The sequence below is a fragment of the Heterocephalus glaber genome, unplaced genomic scaffold (genome assembly GCF_053883595.1).
Source record: "Heterocephalus glaber isolate CG9 unplaced genomic scaffold, H.glaber_assembly_v1.0 deba00001610, whole genome shotgun sequence".
NCBI classification, from domain to species: Eukaryota; Metazoa; Chordata; class Mammalia; order Rodentia; family Bathyergidae; genus Heterocephalus; species Heterocephalus glaber.
This window is the reverse complement of record NW_028258381.1, coordinates 21665475-21687541: the sequence shown is the minus strand read 5'-3', so window position 1 is coordinate 21687541 and position 22067 is coordinate 21665475. Positions and strand designations below refer to the sequence as shown.

The following is a 22067-nucleotide window of genomic DNA, read 5'->3' as shown; positions in this document are numbered from 1 at the left end:
CTGGAAAGCTGAGGCAGGAAGATCGCCAGTTTGAGCTCAGTCTGGGCAATTTAGCCAGACACTTTCAAAATTAAAAGAAAATATCTACCTATCTATCTACCTATGGCTGCTGGGTATGTAGCTCAGTGTGAAGGCCCTGGGTTCAATCCCCAGCACCAGGAGAAAAAAAAACCACGCTGCAGAACGCCTCGGCCTCAGCCACCACCTTCCTACTTTGGCCATCTCCTCCGGAGGCAGCCTGGGGCCCTCTCTCCCCATGTCTTAGTGCACTGTCCCATGCCTGGTGACCACACCCAGCAGGCCAGAACCCCTCAATCTTTGGGAAAGGGAGGTTGAGTTACAACTCCCTCTCCTGCCCCTGTTGCCTTGTCCCTGTCCGATCCAGCCCCAGTTCTGAGGTCCTCAGCGCCAGACCCTGGGGAAGAGCCCAGCAGAAGTGGGGGAGGGGCACCGGAAGGCAGCAGATGAACCTTTCAGGCCCCTGCCTGCATCTCGCTGCGAGACGTCAAAAACACACCACCCCGACACATCCCTGGCCAGCTGTCCCATCTGTGTAGTGGCCCAGACCTGCCCTTGCCCCAAGCCAAATCGGCCCCTCCCTTCCCCAGCACTGCCACTGCCTCACTCTGGAGCGGCTCCAGCACCCTGCTGCCCCGCGTGTCTGCGCCTGGCACCTCTCCCAGACTTCTGGTGCAGGTTAGCTGCTGGCAGGCAGGCTGGGGACGAGGCTCCAGCCCTCCTTCTTGTCTGGAAAATCTGGCCAGGGATGTGACCTGGCACGGAGACAGCCACACCCTTCCAGGTGCCCAGACTTCAGCCTCAGCACCCGAAGAGCAGGCTCTGGTGTGACCCCGTTTGAGCTGTCAGGGGCCCTGCCCAAGATTAGGGGCAAGTGGGGGGTGCTGCCTGGCCCCTGGGCCAATGAGATTTCCTGGGTGCGGGGTGAACCAGCAGGATGGGTCATGGATTCTGGGAATTGAGGGGGAGTATCAGTAGCCACAGCTTCTATCATAGAGGGCCCCCAGCACCACGCCAGCGTTATTCACTGAGATGTTAAATGGTAGGATGAAAAATGAACCGAAGTGAATGTGCATAATCCCAGCACTCTGGGACGCTGAGGCAGGAGGTTTGCCAGTCTGAGTCCAGGACTTGCAGGGCACATGGAGGCGAGGGAGGGCACAGAAAGACAAAAGTCTACACCCTCACAGAGCCCTCAGTCTAATAGAGGAAAGATGATTTGCAAACTGAAGATATCATGGTAATGCTGGGCCGAAGAGAGAACAGGAGGGAAGGAGAGGTAGAGACTCCTGGGGTTTCAGGGAAGGGCAATTCTATTGTATTTTACTTTTAAAAGTTTGCTGACTGAGGATTGAATCCAGGGCCTTTGCACTGAGCTACCTCCCCGGCCCTTTATAAAATTTTTTTATTTTTACAGGTCTGATGGCCGCATACCTGTAATCCCAGCATGTGAGAGGCTGAGGCAGGAGGTTTGCCGAGAGTTTGAGACCAGTCTGTGGTACACAATAGATTCAAGCCCAGCCTGAAAAAAAAATGTTTGAGACAGGGTCTTGCTAAATTGCCCTGGCTATGCTTGAACTTGTGATCCTCATGCTTCAGCCTCCCTGAGTCCTTGGATTATCAGCATGTGCCAACCATGCCCACCCCAAATTTTAAATTAGATGGTCCAAGAGGGCCTTGCTGACTGAGGAGGTGGCACTTGAGCAAAAATCAGAAGGAATGGGCCGGGGATTTAGCTCAGTGGTTTTGCCGCCTGCTGCGCAAGCGCAAGGACCCGAGTTCAATCCCCGGTACAAAAAAAAAAAAAAAAAAAAAATCAGAAGGAAGGGCCAAGTGCAATGATGAATGCCAGTAATCCCAGGAAGGCTGAGGACTGGGGATGCAGCTCAGTTCAAAGGCCCTGGGTTCCATCCCCAGTACTTGGAGCGGGAAGGACATGAGGGTTGAGCCCTGATGATGGAGGAAAGACTATTTGGGCAGAGGGAACAGATTGTGCAGCAGGTGTGGGCAGGGAGCTTGCCCAGGAGGGTGTGAGGGGCCCTGTGTGTGAAGGGCCAGGACAAGCACAGGGGAAAGTGGAGGGAGGCCAGGTCGGGTGCAGATTGAGGGAAGCTTGTAGGTGACCCTGCCCTTTGGTTTTCATTCTGAGGGGTGGGAGCCAGGGAAGATTTTGAGCAGAGGGGGATGTGGGTGGTGGTGCTGAAGATTGAACATAGACTCTTTGCACTGAGCTACATCCCCAGCCTTTTTATTTTGAGGATGGGGTCTCTTAAGTTGTTAAATTGCCCAGGCTGGGCTCAAACTTGAGATCCTCCTGCCTAAGCTTCCTGGAGTGCTGGGATTCTATGCTTGGATCATCTCTGACTTTCACAGGGTTGCTGTGGTTGCTGAGTTGAGAATAAGCCAAGGGGGGCTGGAAAGATGATGTCACATTTCCAAAGATGGGGTCGGATGTGGGATCCAGCCTGGGGGTCTGAACCTGTTGAATGAGTGCTCCCTGCACTGGGGCTGGCAATCAAAGCCAGGCCCTCTTGCATGCCAGGCAAGCTACCACTGAGCTACATCCCAGCCCTGCATAGATGGTTTTCCAAGCAAAGGAAGAGTCCCTCTTGAGCCTCGAAGGGCTGAAGAAGGATGGGTGGAGACAGAGCCAGATGCTCGGAGCCTGCTGCTCAACATGCCTCAGGGCCCAGAGCTGCAACCTCCTGCAACTGGGGCCACTTCACGAGGCGGGATGTGGGTGTGTAAAGTGGAAGTAGCCAGGTGGGCATGGGGGAGGCACTCCTGGAGGGTGTGACAGAGGCAGGGCCAGGTGTCACCATGTCATAAACCACTTCCCCACATTTTTTTAAACTCAGGATTGAGCTCAGGACCTTCACCACTGCATCCCAAGTCCTTTATTTTTTGAGACAGGGTCTCCCTAAGTTGCTAAATTGCCCGGGCTGGGCTCAAACTTGGGATCCTCCTGCCTCAGCCTCCCAGAGTGCTGAGATTATAGGCGTATGCACTTACTGTCATATACAGGTAAGGTCTGTGCTAGGTGACAACACCTCTTTAGACTTAGGACATATTCAGCCAAGCTGCAGCCAGGCTCTGTCTCATTGATCCCAAGGGTTTTCAGAGTGAGTGACAAACATTTGCCCACTTGCATTATCAGGGTTTCCATAAAGGGGTCCTAGGAGAAAGGCTAGCATTGGGGAGCCCTCAAGGCGCTGGGCCCAGTTGAAGGGGCCCATTGAGTCCTGATGTTGAGCGCTGCTGCCACCTGCTGGTTCAGACGGGTGTTGCCGCCGCCGCCGCCGCCGCCTTGCACCTGTGTGGTGGGGCTGGGATGAAGTCACCGCCTGTCGTCCAGATGCCCGCCAGCTGGCGGGAGAGACGTGGCGACAATGACAAGACAGGGAAGTACGGGGGCTGCAGGGATCTGGAGGAGGACGGGGAAGCTTTCCTAGGATTCAGGAACAGGATGGTGCCCGGGGTAGGGGGATGGGGGCGCACAGGAAGGGCCTAGGCTCCATGGCCAGGGTGTGCATACATGCTCACGGGCACTCGAGGTTCTCCTGTTGTTTATCTCTTTTTTCTTTCTTTTGAGACAGGGTCTCGCTATGCGGTTCAAGTTGGGGTTGAACCCACTATGCAGCCCAGGCTGGCCTCAAACTTGCAGCGATCCTCCCGCCTCAGCCTCCTGAGTGCTGGGACTGCAGGTCACCACACCCAGCATGCCAGTTGTTTTGGTCACAGAGCCCAGCACCCAGGGGCCCAAGGGGAAGCTCCCCAGCCCAACTAGTGTCTGAAATCATCACTCGAAGCTCCACCCGGGGCTGGGGGCCCTCATCCTCTGGGAGGGAGATGGTGGGGGGTGGGGGCAAAGGTCCTGTTACTCCGTGTGACATCTACGATGTCACTTTGGGATGAAACTCATTATACACCTGAATATAAATTTATGTCTTCTTTTTCCTAGTAAGATTAAAAGAAATTTCACCTAATATTCTAATCCAAACTTTCAGGTGGAGATGAATAATTGACTTCCTACTTAGAATAAGTACTTAAAATATTGAACATTTAAATATTTAAAACTGGGCTGGGGATTTAGCTCAGTAGTTTTGCCGCCTGCTGCGCAAGTGCAAAGACCCAAGTTCGATCCCCAGTACCAAAAAAAAAAAAACGTAAATATTTAAAACCATTTTATTTTAGCCAGGGATTTAGCTCAGTGGTGCTGTCGCCTGCCTCGAAAGTGCAAGGTCCTGAGTTCATCCCTGGTACCGGAAGAAAAAAAGCCGAAAAAAATGTGCACAAAAAATAACAAAAATCATGTCTTCCTCAGCACCTCCTTCAGGTCCCCTAATGTTTTCTTGAGCTTTCACCTGTAAACAAAGACCCCCCCCATCTTTTTTTTTTTTTTTTGAGACAAGAGTCTTGCTACGTAGTTTAGGCATTCAGGCAGACTGTGAATTCACTGTGCAGCCCAGCCTAGCCTTGAAACCTCCTGCCTCAGCCTCCCAAGTGCTGGGACTAGACCTGTGTGCCATCAGGCATGGCACTGAAGCAGTTTTGGTACTGGGAACTGAACTCAGGGATTCAGTGTGCATGCCAGGCAGATGCTGCGCCACTAAGCTACATTCCTGGCCCATCAAAGCATTTTTGAACCTCCGAATTGACAGTATTATTTCAAGCCCGGAGAGTGACTAGGATGGTTGTTCGACATTTGGGCAGGTGAATATTTGGAGTCTCCTTGGGGTAAGCACAGAATTGTGTAAAATAGATCTCCTGTTCTTTACACATTCCCTTTCCTTGCTCAATTTCTCTCCACAGCACTTGCCATCTGATATACTTGTTTCCTAGTGCGGTGATTGAACCAGGGCCTTGTGCATGCTAGGGGAGTGCTCTAACTCTGAGCTACATCCCCAGCCACTACAATTGTAATTCAAGACAGGGTCTTGCAAAGTTGTCCAGGCTGGCCTTGAACTTCTGACCCCCCTGCCTCAGCCTCCTGAGTAGCTGGGACTACAGGCGTGCACCACCACACTGGGCTCTTACTAAACTTCTTAAAACAAGAGATGCACACTAACACCAGCAGCCAGGGTTCCAACTGCCACTGGGTTTAAGATAAACATCACCCATTCTGGGCTATTTTTGCCCAAGTGTGTAACACAGTAGCCTGAACAGAAGGGCGAACAACAAAATAACTTCCCTGAGTCTTCAGGGCTGTGGAAGTCTTTAAACTCAAAGGCTGTGAACTGTTCTAGATTGAGGGAAGTCAGACTGTGGCAACTCCGTGCAACATTTGATATTGCAACAGATTTCTTTTTTTGGTACCAGGGACCGAACTCTGACCTTGCACTTTTGAGCCGGGCGGGCAGAAGCACTGAGCTAAATCCCTGGCCCCACAGATCTTTGTTTTCATCCCAGGAAGCTAGGTTTTGGACAACGAAGAACAATTTGAAACTGTTTCCAAGGAAGAGTTAAAGGCCTGGTGACCCATCAGCCCTCCTGCTGGCTGACTCCTAAGCCTGGAGGGGTCAAGTGCCCAAGAAAGGCCCCACTTACACCCCCCATCTGTGCTTCATCCCTGGCTACAGCAGGCCAGAGATCAGGGCCTGTTTGGGATACGGTACTGGCAGCTTCTCAACTGAATGTGTCTCAACTGAAAGGCCTTATTTGGGGTATAGCTCATCTACCTCTTCAGCTGGGGTCCAACCAAGGACCATCAAGACTGGCATTGGCAGGAAACCTGGCTGAGTGGGACCCAGAGCCAACCAGGAGCTGCTGCTGCAGGGGCTTTCTAGAGGGAGCACTGAACTGTTTAGGGGTGCACATCTGTAATCCCACCCCTCTAGAAGGCGGAGGCAGGAGGATTGTGGACTTGAGTCCACCCAGGCAATTTAGTGAAACTGTCTCAAAAAGGGGAGGGGGGTTAAGTCAGTGGTAGAGCACCTTGAGTTTGATCTCCAGGCTCTCTCTCTCTCTCTCTCTCTCTCACACACACACACACACACACACACACACACACACACACACACGCTGCTGCAAAGCCTTCCCAATGGAGACAAGTCTCTTACACACTTTATATCACTGGTGCACTACTCAGTGTCTGAGACCCTGAGGCTGTAGCACCTGCTCTTGGAATGAATGCTGGACCTGTCAGAGGTATTAGGAGCAAGAGTGTAGCGGGGAGATATTCATAATCTCAGGAGTTGTTGGCCAGGAATTTTTGTCCATGCCAGCAACAAGCCTTTAACTCGATATTCAGGAGGCTGAGGCAGGAGGATTGCGAGTTCATGGTCAGTCTGGGAAATTTATCGAAACTGTCTCAAAATAATAAAATGGACTGGGGATGTAGCTCAGTCCAAAGGCCGAGTTCAACTCCAGTACTGAAAGGCAAAAAACAAACCTTCCCCTTTCTTTCTGCTGAGGCTGGGTTAGAGCTGTGTGCGGATGCTGCCATTCAAGGTACCAGGGTGCCACACCTTGTCACCTCTCCTTGAAAGACAAGGCGGCAGCGGCCCATGGGGGCAAGGGAGGGCACAGCAGGAGGCGTTTCCGGTGCAGGAAGGAGGGACTAGCTTGCTTCCTCCTGCTCACTGCCCTGGGCTGGGCTGCTGGATTGTGCCTCTTCCTGGGGAGTGTCCTTCCTGGAAGGGAGGCAAAGGGCTACAGCTCCGGCTTGCCACACCCCACCAGGCAAAGTCCCAGGGACCAGGCACCTGCATTCAGGGCTCCGGGGGTAAGTGTCCTGAACCCACTCACCCTGTCCTTTCCTGGGGGTCCGGACCCTCTGCTGGCTCTTAGGGTGGGGAGTGGTCCCCTCCAACCTGTGTACTTTTTGGTGGACCAACCACAGACCGAGCACAGAGGACAGGGACAGCCTGCCTCAGCCTGCCCCTGACACCTGCGTCAGGGCCAAGGCCAAGGCGGGACACCTCAGTCAGGCAAGCTTCAGACCTGTCCAGTCACCCCACAGAGCCCAGAATCCCCAGTGGCCGGAGTGCTGGGGGCCGTGCAGCCAGAGCCCTCGCTGGACCAGGTGCTCCAGGAGCGGGATGAAGCCCTTGCCAAGTGAGAGCAGAGAGCGGCCATGGGGGTTGGGGGGGCACATACAGGGCCCCATCCTGCTGGAAGAGGGTGGAAGACAGGCATCCCTGGAGGAAAATCCCACAGCCCCTGAGCCTCAGGCTGCCATCCCTGTGCCCGAAGGAAGCAAGCGGTGGAGGCCGAGCTGGACACATGCAAGGCCAGGCTGCGCACTGTGGAGGCCCAGTTGCTGGAGGTCCTGGAGGAGAAACTGAGGCTGAGGCAGGAGGTGGAGGCCTGGGAGGTAGGGTGGTGCCACGGCCAGACCTGGGCGGGGTGGGGTGTGGCCAGAGTAGCTCTGACCCTGCTCCCCCACCAGGAGGACATGCAGCAGCTAGTGGCGAAGCTGGTGCACAGGCAGCTGCAGAGTGAGGCCAGGGGTGCGCTGGGCACCTACGGTGACGCTGGTGCTGCCAGGAGCCTCCAGGCCCAACCGACTCGGGGTCAGCAGGGCCGATGGTGGTGAGAGCCAAGACTTTGGGGGCACCATCTTTATTCATTAAAGCTGGAGGTCTGACTGCCTCTGCACCCTGGTAACCACTCAGTGCTTGCCTGAGTCCTTCTGTGTAGAGACATGGAACCAGATGCAGGAACTAGAAGCTCGGGGTCTTCTGGCCCCTCCTTCAGGTGCAACTCTTAAGTCAAAAAGCCTTGCACAGTGTCCATGAAGTCCTGTGGGCGGTCTGCATGGACCAAGTGGCCTGCGTTAGGCACAGTCTGAATCTGTGCCTGAGGGAAGAGCCGCCTCATCTCAGGGTGGTGGCTGGGTCTATCCCCCGCAGAGATAGTGTCCGGAAAAGGGCCAGTGGGTGATGAGGAGAGACAAGAGGAGCAGGGTGGGGAGATGGAGAGTCATGAGCCCAGGCACATGGCATTCCTGGGGTTCTCAGGCACCCCCTGCCCATCCCCAGCCCTCACCCAGGCTGGCTCACTTACTGCACTAATGCAGAGTCTCCACCAATGAGGAAGAGGGTTGGCCCAGAGTAGGATTCCTGTAGCCGAGGGAAGCACATGAGTTTGGCCATGTTCTGGGCCAAGGCATCCAGATTCACTCTCCACCTGAAATGCCCGTTGATCTCCACCAGGTTGGTGAGCAGGAACTGCCGCACAGTCAAGTTCTGTGTGGGTGTGGGGGTGCAGCAGTTAGGGGTCTCCCTGTGAGGCCGAGCCACAGCTCTGCTTCCCCTGACAGGTAGGTCCTAGTCTACACCATTGTCGGGGGAGCCATGGGCTAATCACCTGGACCACGAGGCTGAGCTGCTCATCAGCCAGTTTCCAGGCACTGGAGCGGGGCAGCTCATCTGGGATGTCCATGGCCTTCATGGCTGCCACATAGCTGGAGAAACGTGGCAAGGAAGACTGTGGCATCGGACTGATGTCCACAACAATCAGACGCTCCACCAGCTCGGGCTGTGGGAGGGAACAGGAACTAGGGATGGGGCTTGGGGCAGGCACAGCGGATCTGGAGTCTCAGGTTACCTGCTGGGCACCCAGGTCTATACGGATGGCAGGAGGCGCCAGTCAGTGCACTCACTCTCTGCAGGGACAGCACCATAGCTGTCTTTCCCCCCATGCTGTGGCCGATAAGGACGCAGGGTGCCAGGTCCAGCTGGGGCAGGAGGGCCTGCAGGTCCTGGGCCATGGCCTCATAGCTCATATCCGGGCTGTGGGGGCTGTCGCCATGGTTCCGAGCATCTACAGTCAGCACCTGAGCGGGGGGGAATGGGATGGTGCTGGCACCCACATTCTGAGTGCAAACAGAGCCACGGGCCTGGTAGGGACTGCAATGGGGAGGACTAAAGAGTCTGGGGTCAGATCCTGATGAGGGGAACGGACAGGGCCCAGACCAAGGGACCCAGATGAAGAAGCTGGGACCGAGACCAGGGATTTGGTTCAGTGGTTTCACTGCCTGCTTCGCAAGCGCAAGGACCCGAGTTCGATCCCTAGTACCAAAAAAAAAAAAAGAAGCTAGGACCACTCTGCCAGTTAGAGACGTCCAGGGCTATGACCACGTACGTATCTGGAGGTCTGGCTGCTTAGGTGGCAACCCTGGAGAAGACCAGGAGACTCCAGGGGTTTCCAACAGTCAGAGCACAGGTGACAGTTAAGAGGTGGTGAGCTCCCTGTCGACCCTTCGTGGGGAGGTGACTGGTGGAGGGTAGCTCTGTGTGCAGAAAGGTGGAGATCTATAACAGGAACGACGGACTGGATGGGCGCCAGCGGCAGCATGTGGGGGTTCGAATGGGTCAAGGTCCACCCTTGTGGCCTTTGTCCTCGGAAAGACACCCCCTGGCCCAGCTTCCAGTACTAGGGATTGGATCAAGGGCCTCCCAACTGAGCTACATCCCCAGCCCATTTTTATTCTTTATTTAAAAGTCAATAAGTCGCCCAGGCTGTCCTTTCACTGCTGCGTAGTTACTTTAAACTCAGCCAGGCGACCAGAGGCTGGCCCCACCACGGCCCTCCCCAGGCCCCGCCCCACCCGGAAGCTCACCCTCCGGCCCGTCTGCTGGGCCAAGGCCTTGGCGATGGAATTGAAGTTGGCTTTGCTCCCGAAGAGTCCGTGCAGGAGGACGATGCCCGGGAGGGACGCTTCCCCGTCCAGAAGCTTGTAGGACAGCGGCAGCGGCCTGGAGGAAGGGGTCCAGGATGGGGGAGGGTCAAACGGGGGAGGGGCCTGGGGAGCCACCTAGGAGAGGGCAGGGTCCATGGGAGACGCAAGGGCGGGGGAGGAGAGCGCCGCTCCCTCCTGGCGTCCTCGACTGACCTCGGCTCAGCGTCCTCTCGGCCGCCGCCGCTACTGTTCCTGAGTGCTTCGGGCATCCTCGAGGAGCTAAGCCTGCAAGGACGGAGCGCCCTGTGGACAGCCCAGCGAAGCATATCGACGACGGGCGTCCCACGCTAACCTCCTCAGCGACGTCCGGCGCAGGCTCCGCCTCCCGCGCCCGCCAGGGGCCCCGCCCATTTTCCGCTCAGAACTCCGCCCCTCTCTCACATGGAGTCTCCGCCCCATACAATCCCGGCCCTCAATACGTGGCTTTACGCAATCCCGGAAAATAGTACGTCCCCAGCCCCGCCCTTGCGTTATTACTTAATCCCGCAGGCGCCCCGGAGGAGTCCGGTCCGGGCCACGCCCTGGGCGGAGCCCCTCTCCAGAGGTTCTGGCCACGCCCTTGCCCCCCCCCCCGCCCTAGGGTCAGGGAATCCGGTCCTCGCCGCCCACGGTGCTCGGTCCCGGGTGCGGGCCGGGGGGGGGGGGCTGCGGGGCAGGGCCTCGTGCCCAGCCCCCTCCTGGCCTGGCTCTTTGTCCTCGCGCACCGCCCTAGGCCGGTGCCATGCTTTCTGTGCCGCCCGCACGGACGACAGGCGCCAGGAGCGGTTCTCGTCGGGGCGCCCGCTAGGTGGCGCCATGCCCCACAGCTGGAGGCCCGCTAGGCTCGACGGAGCACAGCGCCTGACCCACCCCGAGGTCCCCTCTAGAGAGAGCGAGGAAAGGCTCCAGAGGCCACTATCTCCACCCCTCCCGTCCCTTTACAGATGGGGCAAGGCGCAGAGACCTCAGATGAGTGGACAGTCGGAATCTGGGTCGGTGTCCCCTTGTTGAGGCGAGTCAATCCCCCCGCCCCACCGGCCAGGTGTTTGTACGGTTCAGGTCATTTGTTGGACTGAACCGCTGGCCCAGATCAGCGCCCTCCACTTGCCAGCATAAAATCGGGCAGACCTCCAGCCCAGGCCTCATCCCCCAGTCCGCCGGGAGCCCCAGTGCAGTTCCCAGAGGAGCTGCTCTTTTTTTTCCCCCTGCGGTATCAGGGATTGAACTCAGGACCTTGCACTTGCCAGACAGGCGCGGTGCCACTGAGTTGCTCTTTCTGCAGCCATCAATCGTGGCATTTTTCTGCTCCAAAGCCTCTAAAGGTTTTATTTTTGCACTGCTGAGCATTGAACCCAGGGCCTTCCCACCAAGTTACGTCCCCAGCCCTTTTAATTTTTATTTTGAGACAGAGTCTCACTAAGTCATTAAATTGTCCAGATTTGGCTCAAACTTGGAATCCTCCTGCCTCATCTTCCCAGAATGCTGGGAAGGCACGTGCCACGAAGCCTGGCTGTGTCTCTCCTAGTGCTGTGTCTTCCTTCCAAGGTAAAATAGAAGAAATAAAGATAGGTAGAAAGGAGACAAGATGGGAATTCTAAAATTGTACTTTTAAGAAAAACTGCAGCCTCAGGACACAAAGTTACTTATGCGTTTTTTTCTTTCCAGGAAACTTAAAAAAAAAAATTCCTAAGATGTTTAAATAGTGTAAATTGGGTTCTGGGACTGTGCTTTTGGCCTGTAAATTGCACTTCCTCCCATATACAGTACCTCGACCTTTGAGGAAGCAGCAATGTTAGTGGGCAGCATATCACAACTTCAAACGCATGTCAGTGGTTGGCATTCTGACATAGGTCTCCAGATGGATTAGTTATGTGACAGACAGTAGGAATACACATCCCAGATCGTCCATCTTTTTTTTGGTTTTGAGACAGGGTGTCAGTATGTAGCTCAGGGTGCCCTGAAATTGGCCAAGGCATTCCTCCTGCCTCAGCCTCCTGAGTGCTGGGATTACAGGCATGCATCACCATGTCCAGGTCCTAGATTGCCTTTTTTTTTTTGGCTTTTGTAAATTCAAATTTTATTTTATTTTTTTAGCACAACATTTATTGGTACATTTTAGATATATATAATCATAATATTCATCATAGGGAATTTGTACCAGTACATGATACAACTACTACGTTTTTTCCCCATTCGCCCCCTCCCTTTGACCCCTCTTCCCCTATATATATATATTTGTATCTGGGCTCGAACTCAAGACCTTGTGCTTTCAAGGCAGGCAGTGGCACCACTGAGCTAAATCCCCGGCCCCCCCATATATACATATTTCTTCTTTATATATTTTTAATTTTATTGGTACATTTTAGGTGTACAATATAATGACATTCATCTTGGAGATTTGTACCTTTACATAATATATCTTGATTTCCCCTCCTTATATACAAAAGCTTTGTTTCCATTTTTTCCTTTTTCTCATTTTTTATTTGTTGCTTCTTTCCCTCTCCTCTCTCCCTTGTTCTCCTCATTTGCATATTTTCTTCCCATTTCCCAGTGTCGCACATTTTAGTCCTTATGTCCACTTTCAGTTTCTTATACCAGAGAACACGGTATTTAAACGTGTGTTGAGGGCCAGGGATTTAGCTCAGTGGTTTCGCCCCCTGCTGTGCAAGCACAAGGAGCCCAGTTCAATCCCTGGTACCGAAAAGAAAAAAGAAAAGTGTGTTGGATTTATTTCACTGAAGAGTATGGTTTCAAGGTCCATCCGTTTAGCTGAAAATGTCTCATGCACACCCTTCTTTATGGCAGAGTCGTACTCCATTGTATAAAAAAAATCTTCTTTATCATTTCATTGGTTGATGCAGATTGCCCATTTTAAAGACACCCCCAAGCCCCATAAATATACCCAGCTACGGATCACAAGCTGTCTTTCTCTCTTGAAGGCCTGTGCTCTATTTCTTTGAGTGCTTACTTTAAAAATTTCTAATAAATCCCTTTATACTTCTATGAGGTGTGGGAATCAGGGAATTTGCAAATTAATTGTACTGGTAGGGTGGCTGTAGGGACCTCTGCATTTGTAGTTCTTTGAGAACCACCCGGAGTTCTCAAAGCGTGGGTCAGCGCTGTGCAGTCTTACAGGACTGGCCTTCCCAGTGTCCACCTGAGCTGGGGGCTCCCGGAGGACTTCCGGTCTGCTGCAGAATGTGATGTTAGGAATGCACGGTGAAGCCGACCTCCGCTGCCACCCCCTTAGGGCAGGCCTGAAGTGTAGGCTGCTACTTTCCGCTCCCAGCTCCTCATCGCCTGTGGGGACTCTGCAGGTGCTTTGTTCTAATCTGAGGTCGCTGGGGACTCTTAAGTAACCAGGGGGTGTGATCATGTGTTGATAGCGTAGTTATTAGGGAGCGATGGGGACACCTGAGCCCTCCGTGCGACTGGCCTGAGGCCAAGGAGGGAGCCTTCCTCCAAGAGTATTTTTCTAGATCTGAGGGAGGGGTGGGGGTTGACATTCAAAGGGACAGTAGATCAAAGGTGTTTTCCAACCGCTCCAGCCCTCCACCAGCCTGGCCCGTGACGTTTGACCCCCTGCGCCGGACCCCAAGGGCCCGGGTCTAGGCCAGAAGCAGCTTGGGATATAAACTCAGTCCTTGGGCCAGGGATTTAGCTCAGTGGTTCCGCTGCCTGCCTCGAAAGCGGAAGGACCCGAGTTCGATCCTCGGTACCAGAAAAAAAAAAAAAGTGCGTTCTTGTTAATGGAAAAAATGGAAATAAAGTCTTTGTAAATAGGGAAGGGTGGAGGGCGTGAAGGGAGGACTAGGAATGGAGAAAACATAAGAACCAAGATGCATTATGTAAAGGTACAATTCCCAATGAGAAATGTAATTGTGTTGTATACCTACAATGTACCAATAAAAGAATTTAATAAAAAAAACAAAACAAAACAAAACTCAGTCCTGGCTCCAGCTGTGTCCTGGCCAGGCAGGCTGCCCTGGCAAGCAGAAAAACCAGTTGGTTGCGGTTTGCGTGTGAATCTTCGGGAGACATCGGTGGGCGGGGAAGGGGAGGGTCCCCGTTACAGCCCGAAGGCGCTGAGGCGCTGGGGAAGGGTCTCCCCGGCTTGTTGGACGGCTGAGGGGCCTGCTGTTGGGTGGGGAGGGTCTCCATCTGCGTAAGGGAGTGGGGCGGGGAGGCTTTGGAGCCCCTGGTCCGCTGACCCGGGTCTGGGGTGCAGAGTACACCGTGGCTCCCGCGTTCCCCGGAGCCCCCGCCTTCCCCACTCTACCCTTGAGGAAGGAAGGGTCCAAGTGACCTAGCTCCAAGTCCCTGAGCCAGGCGGGGCCCAGGGGCCCCCGATCTAGAAAAATACCCTTGGAGGAAAGCTCCGTCCTCGGCCACAGGCCAGTCGCACGGGGTCTGTGAACTCCCAGTGCAGTGCTCCCCACCTTCATCCCCGCCCTTCTGGCTGGGAACCGAAGGCGCAAAGGGTGTGGCCTGCGGCAGCGGGGACACTGCAGCCCGACGTGGCGCCTTTGAATGGGTTAACGCAGGAGGGAGGCGGTGTGTGGCCGGTAACTGCACCTGGCCCAGTATCGGTCACGTGGCCGGGGTTTCACCTGCCCCGCTGAGCAGGGACAATCAGGCCGCTTGTTCCAAGGCCGTCGCCAGGGCGACAGGAGTGTGCCTGGGGAGGTCACCGGGGCAAATTCCTGGCAGCTGGCGGGTGGGGCTGGGTGCCAGCGGTGCCGCGGGCCTGGGGGTTCCCTGCAGACCCTGGGAGGTTCCTGGGGGCCGTCTTCCAGGGACTCCGTGTGATTCCCCACCCAGCCACCCCCTGTTCTGTTTCCTCATCTGCCCGGAGTTTGGACCTGAAGTTGATTTAACGGCCAGGAATTTCCCGTGTACACTGTCTGGTTTAATCCGCTCCGCAGCAGGAGCGGTAATCCCCGTGGACCGGTTACCTGGTGAACCTTGTACGGTGACAACAGTCGCCAGAGACTGGAGCCTCCTCTGAAACCCAGGCACTTCCTAGACACAGCCTTGAGCAAAACAAATGAGCCGCACGACAATGGATTGTGCTGAGCCTGTCTTTCTCCGTTCTCTCTTCCTCTTTCTTTTCTCCCTTTTTCCCTCCCTCCCCCCTCTCTCTTTCTCTCTCCAATCTCTCTTTTGGTGGTACCGGGTACTGAACCCTGCTCCTTCCCACTGATCCACATCCCCAGTGCCCCACTATTTTTTTTTTTGGAGACAGGGTCTCACTAAATTGCCCGGGCTGGGCCAAATTTGTGACCCTCCTGCCTCAGCCTCCCAGAGTGCTGGGATGACAGGTGTGCACCACTTGCTCAGCTGAGTGTATGTTTTATTCTGAACAGGTTAGGGAGGCCCTTGGGGACCACCAGAGGTGCACAGCTGAGCTCAGGGCAGAACCTCTCAGGCCTTCTCTGCCACCTCCCCACACCACACACCACCTCCTGCTCTTCCAGGAAAGACCTGTCCCAGGGGTCTGCAGATTCATCCCTGGCACCAATGCCCAGAGCCTTCGATGGGCCCCGCTAACAGCAGTGCTTGTCAACTTTATGTTCTGCCACCAGACTCAGGTACAAGTCCCTGTGTCTCTAGAAATATGGTCATCACATGTGTAGAGTCTCACAGTGCACAGGGTGGGGACACTTTCTCTTTTGGAGTGAATGGGGTGGTAGAGGGAGTCTGTGTCTTTTCAGCCCTTTTTATTTATTTATTTATTTATTATTTATTTTTGGTATCGGGGATCGAACTCAGTACCTTGTGCTTTCGAGGCAGGTGGTGGGACCACAGAGCTAAATCCCCAGCCCAGCCCTTTTTATTTTTTATTTTGAGGCAGAGTTTTTGCTAAATTGCCCAGGCTTGGGGCTAGGGATTTAGCTCAGTGGTTTCGCTGCCTGCTGCACAAGCTCAAGGACCCGAGTTCGATCCCTGGTACCAATAAATAAATAAGTTAATTAATTAATAAATAATAAATAAATAGCCCAGGCTGGGCTTGAACTTGCTATGCTCCTGCCTCAGCCTCCCACAGAGCTGGGATTCAGGAGTGCACCACCATGCCCAGCCAGTCTTCATGTGTTGACTAGCAGCCTGTGAGAAAGGCAGGCCTGCAGGATCTGGGCAGCACTCTGCCTGCATTTGCGGACTCTGTTTATTGAGTACCTACTATGTGCTGGGCCTTGGGGATGCAAGAATGAGCCTGGCTCCACTCAGACTGATAGACTCTATCGGATGCGCAGTTGCACACCAAGTAAATATGCAAAAGCAAGTAAAAGCGCAGAACCAAGGAGCCCACCATGGCCCTGGGGTTAAGGAGGCTCAGCCTGGCCAGGTGAAGGGGACAGCAGAGCCCCAGAAGCAGAAGCTGACCTTCTAGACATTGAGCCCAGGGGCAGCTCTACCGCTGAGCTACATCCCCAGGACCCCTCCCCTTTTTAGTTTTTATTTTGAGACAGGGTCTTGGCCAGGCTCACCTTGAAGTTCATCAAGGAGGTTTTTCTTTTTTTTTTTTGGTACCAGAGATTGAACTCAGGACCTTGCGCTTGTGAGGCAGGTGGCAGAACCACAGAGCTAAATCTCCAGCCCTAGGCTGGCCTTGAACTTGCAATCCTCCTGCCTCAGCCTCTTTTTTTTTTTTTTTTTTTTAGACATGGTCTCGCTATGTAGTTCAGGCTGGGCTTGAACTCACTGTGTAGCCCAGGCTGGCCTCAAACTCATGGCGATCCTCCTGCCTCAGCCTCCCAAGTGCTGGGATCACAGGTGTGCACCACCACACCTGGCCATGCCTCCGCCTCTTCAGTAGCTGGGATTATAGGCAAGCAACACAGCACCTGACTTCAGAGTTATTCTTTTCTTTCTTTTTTTAGTATTTTTAAAAATCATATTTTTATAGCAAGACAGAAAAATTATGAGCACATGAAGAGAGAAGTGGGGGTTTGAGCAGCAGGTCAGGACGGCCTTCTGTCCCCAGGTCTTGTTTCCTTTTGGTGTCTCTGCAGGTTGAAGTAGCCTGGCCCTCTCCTTTCCTCCCTCCCTCTCTCCTTCCCTCCCGCCATTCCTTTCCAGGGCCTTCCCACTGAGCTACATCCTCAGTCTGTCTAAATCACTAAGTTGCCCAGGCTGGACTGGAACTTTCTTTTCTTTTTTTTGGTACCAGGGATCAAACTCAGGACCTTGTGCTTGCCAGGCAGGCTACAGCACCACTGAGCTAAATCCCTGGCCCTTTTTTCTTTATTTTTGAAATAGTATCTGTGTAATTCAGTCTGGGCTTGAATTTACTATGTAGCCCAGGCTGGCCTTGAAGTCAGGACAGTCTTTCAGCCTCAGCCTCCTGAGGGCTAGGATCACAGATTTCCCCCTTTCCCCAAGCTCCTGAGCTGGAACTTCCGATGCTGCTGCCTCAGTCTCCCAGCGTGCTAGAATTACAGACGTGTGCCACCACACTTGTTTGTTGTTTTGTTCTGGTTTTTTTTTGTACCAGGGATCGAACTTGGGTCCTTGTGCTTGCGCAGCAGGCGGCGAAACCACTGAGCTAAATCCCCCGCCCTTTTAGTTCTTTTATTGGTACATTTTAGGTATACAATTCATTTACATTTATCATTGGGTGTTTGTACCTGTACATGATATATCTTGGTTCTTTTTTTTTTTGCCCCATTACCTGTGCACCCTTTACCCCCTCCGCCCTTCCCTATTTACATAGATTTCATTTCCTTTTTTTTCTTTTCTCATAGTTTTTCCTTTCCCTCTTTTCCTTTCCCCTTCCCCTCCCTTCACTCCTTCGTCTTTGGACTTTTTGTTCTGTTTTTTAAAAATTTTTTTGGTACCGGGGATCGTACTCAGGTCCTTGCACTTGCGCAGCAGGTGGCGAAACCACTGAGCTAAATCCTCGGCCCTGTTTTGTTCTGTTTTTAATCAGTGTATATTGGTTATATGGAGTATTGGTGCATGCTCCTGACACTCTTTGGTCATTTCCACCCCTTCCCCTTTCCCTGCCCTCCCCACTCCTCCTCAGTAGTCTGAGTCATTCTTGCTGGCCCCCTACCTTGTCTCCTCAGGTCTCCTCAGTCCTGTCCCTCAGGAATCCTGATCCCTTGAGTTTTGTTTCCTGTGTGGCTCCCAGAAGCCCACTCTGCCCCTGGCACTGGCCAGCAGGGCTGGGTGGGAGCAGGCGCCCAGACACATCTCTGTTCACAGTTCTGTCCTCTTCCCATTTCTCTGTCGTTCTGAGCTCTGGGTTCCAGCTCATCACCCCGGGGTGCACGTTGCAGCCCTGAGAGCAGAAAAGCTGGTTTCTGGGTCTCCAAGATGAAGCCGTTAGGGGAGGAGCGAGAGCCCCAGTGGGGACAGGTGGGCTCTGCCACCTGTGTCTGGCAGGTCCCCAGAGAGGACCAACTGCCACCAGCAGGCACAGTGTTCCTGAGTCTCAGGCCCAGGGCAGACACTGCCAGTGCAGACCCCAGGAGCCACTGAGATGCTGCCAGCCTCCCTCCCAGCCCCTCCTAACCAAATCTGGTCCCCCAAATGTCCCTGAGCTGCAGCTGACCTTGGGAGCCTCGAAGCCACACATGTTCCCTGGAGGTCCAGGCAAGGTGGGAGCCAATTCCAGAACACAGCGCCAGGCTTTGGGGTGACATCTTCACTGCCAGACGCTGCAGACACAGAGGTCTGAGCCTGACTTTCTCTGGTGACAAATGACCCATTGTCATTCATTCATTTGACAAATATTGACTGAACACCCGCTGAAGCCAAGTGTGAAACATAGAGCCAGGGAGATGAAATGACCCTGCCTTGTTCCTTAAAGAATACAAAACACAAAACCATAAAAACTCCTGTTTTTCTACCTTCCAGTGGAGGGACAAACCAGTAACAAATAAACAAAGGAATGAATAGGCAACACAACTGTGGTGAGTTCAGTGAACGGGTTGTGTCTCATGGGTGTGATATAGGAAGTAAGGTGGTCAGGTCAGGCGTTGGGTAAGGGGAAGCCTGCAGGGTAAGAAGGAGGCAGGCATGGGTCAGAGGGTCCTCTGGCAGCAGGAAGAGCATATGCAAAGGCCCTGGGCTGCATAAGAGTGAGGGAGGCAGTGAGGGAGGCAGAGGACCCTGGAACAGAGAAAGGAAGAGAATGGTCTCAGGAGCCTGGGGTGCACTAAGCAGGGGCCTGGCTAGGGCCTTGGTGTTTATCCAAAGACTAACGACAGCCAGCCAGTGAAGGCTTAAGCTGGGAGGGACTCGATTGCTGATTTATTATTGACTTTTGCATTCCGAGATTGAGCTCAGGGTCCATGCACACACTCTGTCCCTGAGTATACCCCGCTGCGATTTACCTTTGTGTGTTTGCACTGTGGACCCAGGGCCTCCTCACTGAGCTACATCTGCAGCCCTTTGTACATTTTTATCTTGAGACAGGACCTCACCAAGTCACTAAATTGCTCGGGCTGGGCTCAAATTTGTAATCTTCCTGCCTCGGCCTCCCAGAGTGCTGGGATTATAGACCTGCCCCTGGCCCCCTGCGGCTCCCATTTTTAAAGAGCTGTGTCCCTGACCCCAGGAGTCTGGCCCACGGAGCTGTCCCCCTTCTCTGTCCACCTTCTCAGGCACGTTCTCGCTCCCCTGTCTCACACAGCAGGCCACTCTGGCCTCCCCTCCCACACTGTCTCAGCCCCAGTGACTGCTCCAAGTTCACGAGGGCTCCTTGCTCCTCACCATGCAAGCTGCCTGCCCCTGTGTCGCCTCCTCTTCCTCCTGACTCCAGGCTCCTGGGTTTCCCCCTTCCAGCCTCTGCTCTTCCCCCAGGCATGGCTCAGTGATCACCTGGCCCTTCCGCACTGTGTGCTCCTGGGCAGTTAATTCTGCCTCCGAGGCTGGCTGTGCACACCTGTACAGGTCGAACTTAAAGAGTAGCACGTGTTCCCCTGTCCCTGGGGATGAAGTGGGGCACCAGGTACACAGCTGGAGAGCAAGCACTGGCACAGGGTCAGGGCCTTGATAAATGCTCATTATCAGGATAGCTCTAGGGCATCCCAGACTTGTCATGCCCAAGTGGGACTCTAGGTTTTCTCTGCAGCTGATGCCCTAGTGATAAAAGAAAAACAACCCCAGACTTCCCCATCGAAGCAGATGGAGCAACAATCCACCCAAAGCTTCATTTCCCAGCACTCAGGAAGCTGAAGCAGGAGGATCCCAAGTTTGAGCACAGGCTGGGCAATTTAGCAAGATCCTGTCTGAATAAAAGCCTGGCTGAGCAGTATCACAGAATTAGCTAGAGTCTAGCTAAGTTGTCAAGTTGCCCAGGCAGAGCTTGAACTTGGAATCTTCCTGTCTCAGCCTCCCAGAGTTCTGGGATCACAGGCATGTGCCACCACACATGTTATTCTATTTTTATTTTCTTAGGCTTGTAATTTCATTTTTTTTTTTTTTTTTTTTGGTACTGGGGATCGAACTCGGGTCCTTGCACTTGCACAGCAGGTGGCAAAACTATTGAGCTAAATCCCCGGCCTCTATTTTTATTTTCTTTTATGTATTATTTTCTTAAAAAAGAATAAAGCCTTGGGCCGGGGATTTAGCTCAGTGGTTCTGCCCCCTGCCTTGCAAGCGGGAAGTCCCGAGTTTGATCCCTGGTACCAAAAAAAAAAAACAAAAAACGAAAGAAAAAGAATAAAGCCTTATTCTAGATTAGAATGGGCACTGTTGGTATCCAAAACTGGTCAGTGTGGCTAAAATTGGGACACAGGTCAGGCTTCCGTTACAATAAGTGTATTACAGTGGTGACAGTGACCCCTGTAACATTTTCCTGAAGAATAATGAAAAATGTTGACTTTCAGTATTAGGAATGAATGATTAAAGAACAATACAGAATATAGATCATGTGCCACAATACCAATACTATGTACAATTCAAATTTTCGGCTCCTAAAGTGTAAATTGCTGGAAGAAATTTGGATATAAGATCCTAGGCAGGGGTGGGGATGTAGCTCAGTGGTGCAGCACCTGCCAGGCAAACGCAAGGTCCTGAGTTCGATTCCCAATACCAAAAACAAATTTAAAAAAGATCCCAGGCATTTTGAAGTTGTAATTGTCCATAATTCAAGTGGAGAGAAAAGAACTGTGGGCAGACAGGATGACTAGATTAAGCATTAGCTCTTTTACTTTTTTTCTGATACCGGGGATTGAACTCAGGACCTTGTGCTTGCAAGGCAGATGCAGCGCCACTGAGCTAAACGCCCAGTCCTACCAGCTATTTTAAAAAGGGCCATCTTAGGGCCCCGGGATTTAGCTCAGTGGTTTCACTGCCTGCTGTGCAAGTATAAGGACCCGAGTTCCATCCCCGGTACCAAAAAAGAAAAGGCTGTCTTGGATACAGAGAACTTCATTAAAGTGACCTTGATGAGCACTGAAGGAATTTCACGTGAAATTCCATAAATAAAAATTATTTAATTTTTAAAAATCCACTTTACTGAGTCACAGCGAGCTGTAAACATGTAAAAATATCGACCAAGTGGCAAATTTTCGTGTCCCCCCCCTCCAGGGCCTTCAATAATCTTCTCTGTATGGTTCCAGTTTTAGTGGATGTGCTGCTGAAGGGAGCACTTGCAACTATTTTCAAAGGCACAGTTCAGTGTGGTAAATGTATCTGCGTTATTGTGAAAGAGATCTCCAGGATTTCTTTGTCTCTAGTCAGAAACGAGATACTCACTAAACAAGAATTTCCTTTGCCTTCTCCCAGGCCCTGATAACTGTTGTTCAACTGTCTGTGTTTTGGTTCGGTTTTGCTTTTCTGGTACTGGATATTGAACCCAGGTCCTTGGCACTAAGCTACATCCCTAGCCCTTTTTATTTTATTTTTTTATTTTGAGACAGGGTCTTGGATTAGGTGTTAAATTGCCCAAGTTGGACTGGAACACATGATCCTCCTGCCTCAGCCTCCCGGAGTGCTACTTTCTCTGTGTGTGTCTCTTTATTATTGTTGCTGTTGTTGAGACAAAAGAACAAAAGATCCCTGTGCTACGTAGCCCAGGCTGGTCTTTTACTGATAGAGATCCTCCTGCCTCAGTCTCCTAAGTGCAGGCCTGTGCCACTATGCCTGGCTGAATTTGATTACTTTAGATAGCTCATGTAAGTGGAATCATGCAGTATTTGTTTCAGCATGAGACAGCATTTCATTCTATTTTTTAAAATTTAATTTATAATTTTGTTTTATTTATTCTGGTGCTGGGGATTGAACTCAGGACCTGTGCTTGTGAGGCAGGGGTGGCTCCACTAAGCTAAATCCCCGGCCCTTAACTTATAATTTTAAAAATTAATTAATTAATTTTTTTTTGTACTTGTGAGTTAACCCAGGGCTTTCTCACTGAGCTACCTCCCCAGCCCTT

The 22067-nt window shown here is 52.7% G+C and overlaps 1 protein-coding gene, 1 long non-coding RNA gene and 2 other non-coding genes across 7 annotated transcripts; 1 reads left to right on the top strand and 3 right to left on the bottom strand.

Moving 5' to 3' along the window:
• Window positions 1–4189: 4189 nt before the first annotated feature.
• On the bottom strand, window positions 4190–6591 carry LOC147822641 (uncharacterized). The gene is made up of 2 exons (XR_015445461.1): window positions 6410–6591; window positions 4190–4382 (listed from the first exon to the last, which is right to left on the bottom strand). It is a non-coding gene; the product is annotated as an uncharacterized LOC147822641 (long non-coding RNA).
• Window positions 6592–7565: 974 nt separating this feature from the next.
• Window positions 7566–10049, bottom strand: Abhd11 (abhydrolase domain containing 11). Of its 4 annotated transcripts, none has more exons than XM_004840046.4 (6): window positions 9857–10049; window positions 9584–9719; window positions 8624–8797; window positions 8329–8499; window positions 8026–8207; window positions 7566–7858 (listed from the first exon to the last, which is right to left on the bottom strand). In XM_004840046.4, exons 1-6 carry the CDS (start codon window positions 9967–9969, stop codon window positions 7726–7728), a joined length of 909 nt encoding a protein of 302 aa, XP_004840103.2. In that variant the 5' UTR covers window positions 9970–10049; the 3' UTR covers window positions 7566–7725. The 4 variants fall into 4 exon arrangements, with proteins under 4 accessions (XP_004840103.2, XP_004840102.2, XP_012925958.2 ...); XM_004840045.4 differs by having other exon boundaries at window positions 7566–7772; XM_013070504.3 differs by having other exon boundaries at window positions 8026–8081.
• A 10308-nt stretch (window positions 10050–20357) lies between these two features.
• LOC147822640 (small nucleolar RNA SNORA1) lies at window positions 20358–20487 on the top strand. The gene has a single exon (XR_015445529.1). It is a non-coding gene; the product is annotated as a small nucleolar RNA SNORA1 (small nucleolar RNA).
• A 691-nt stretch (window positions 20488–21178) lies between these two features.
• On the bottom strand, window positions 21179–21285 carry LOC147822639 (U6 spliceosomal RNA). The gene has a single exon (XR_015445522.1). It is a non-coding gene; the product is annotated as a U6 spliceosomal RNA (small nuclear RNA).
• Between the last annotated feature and the right edge of the window lie 782 nt (window positions 21286–22067).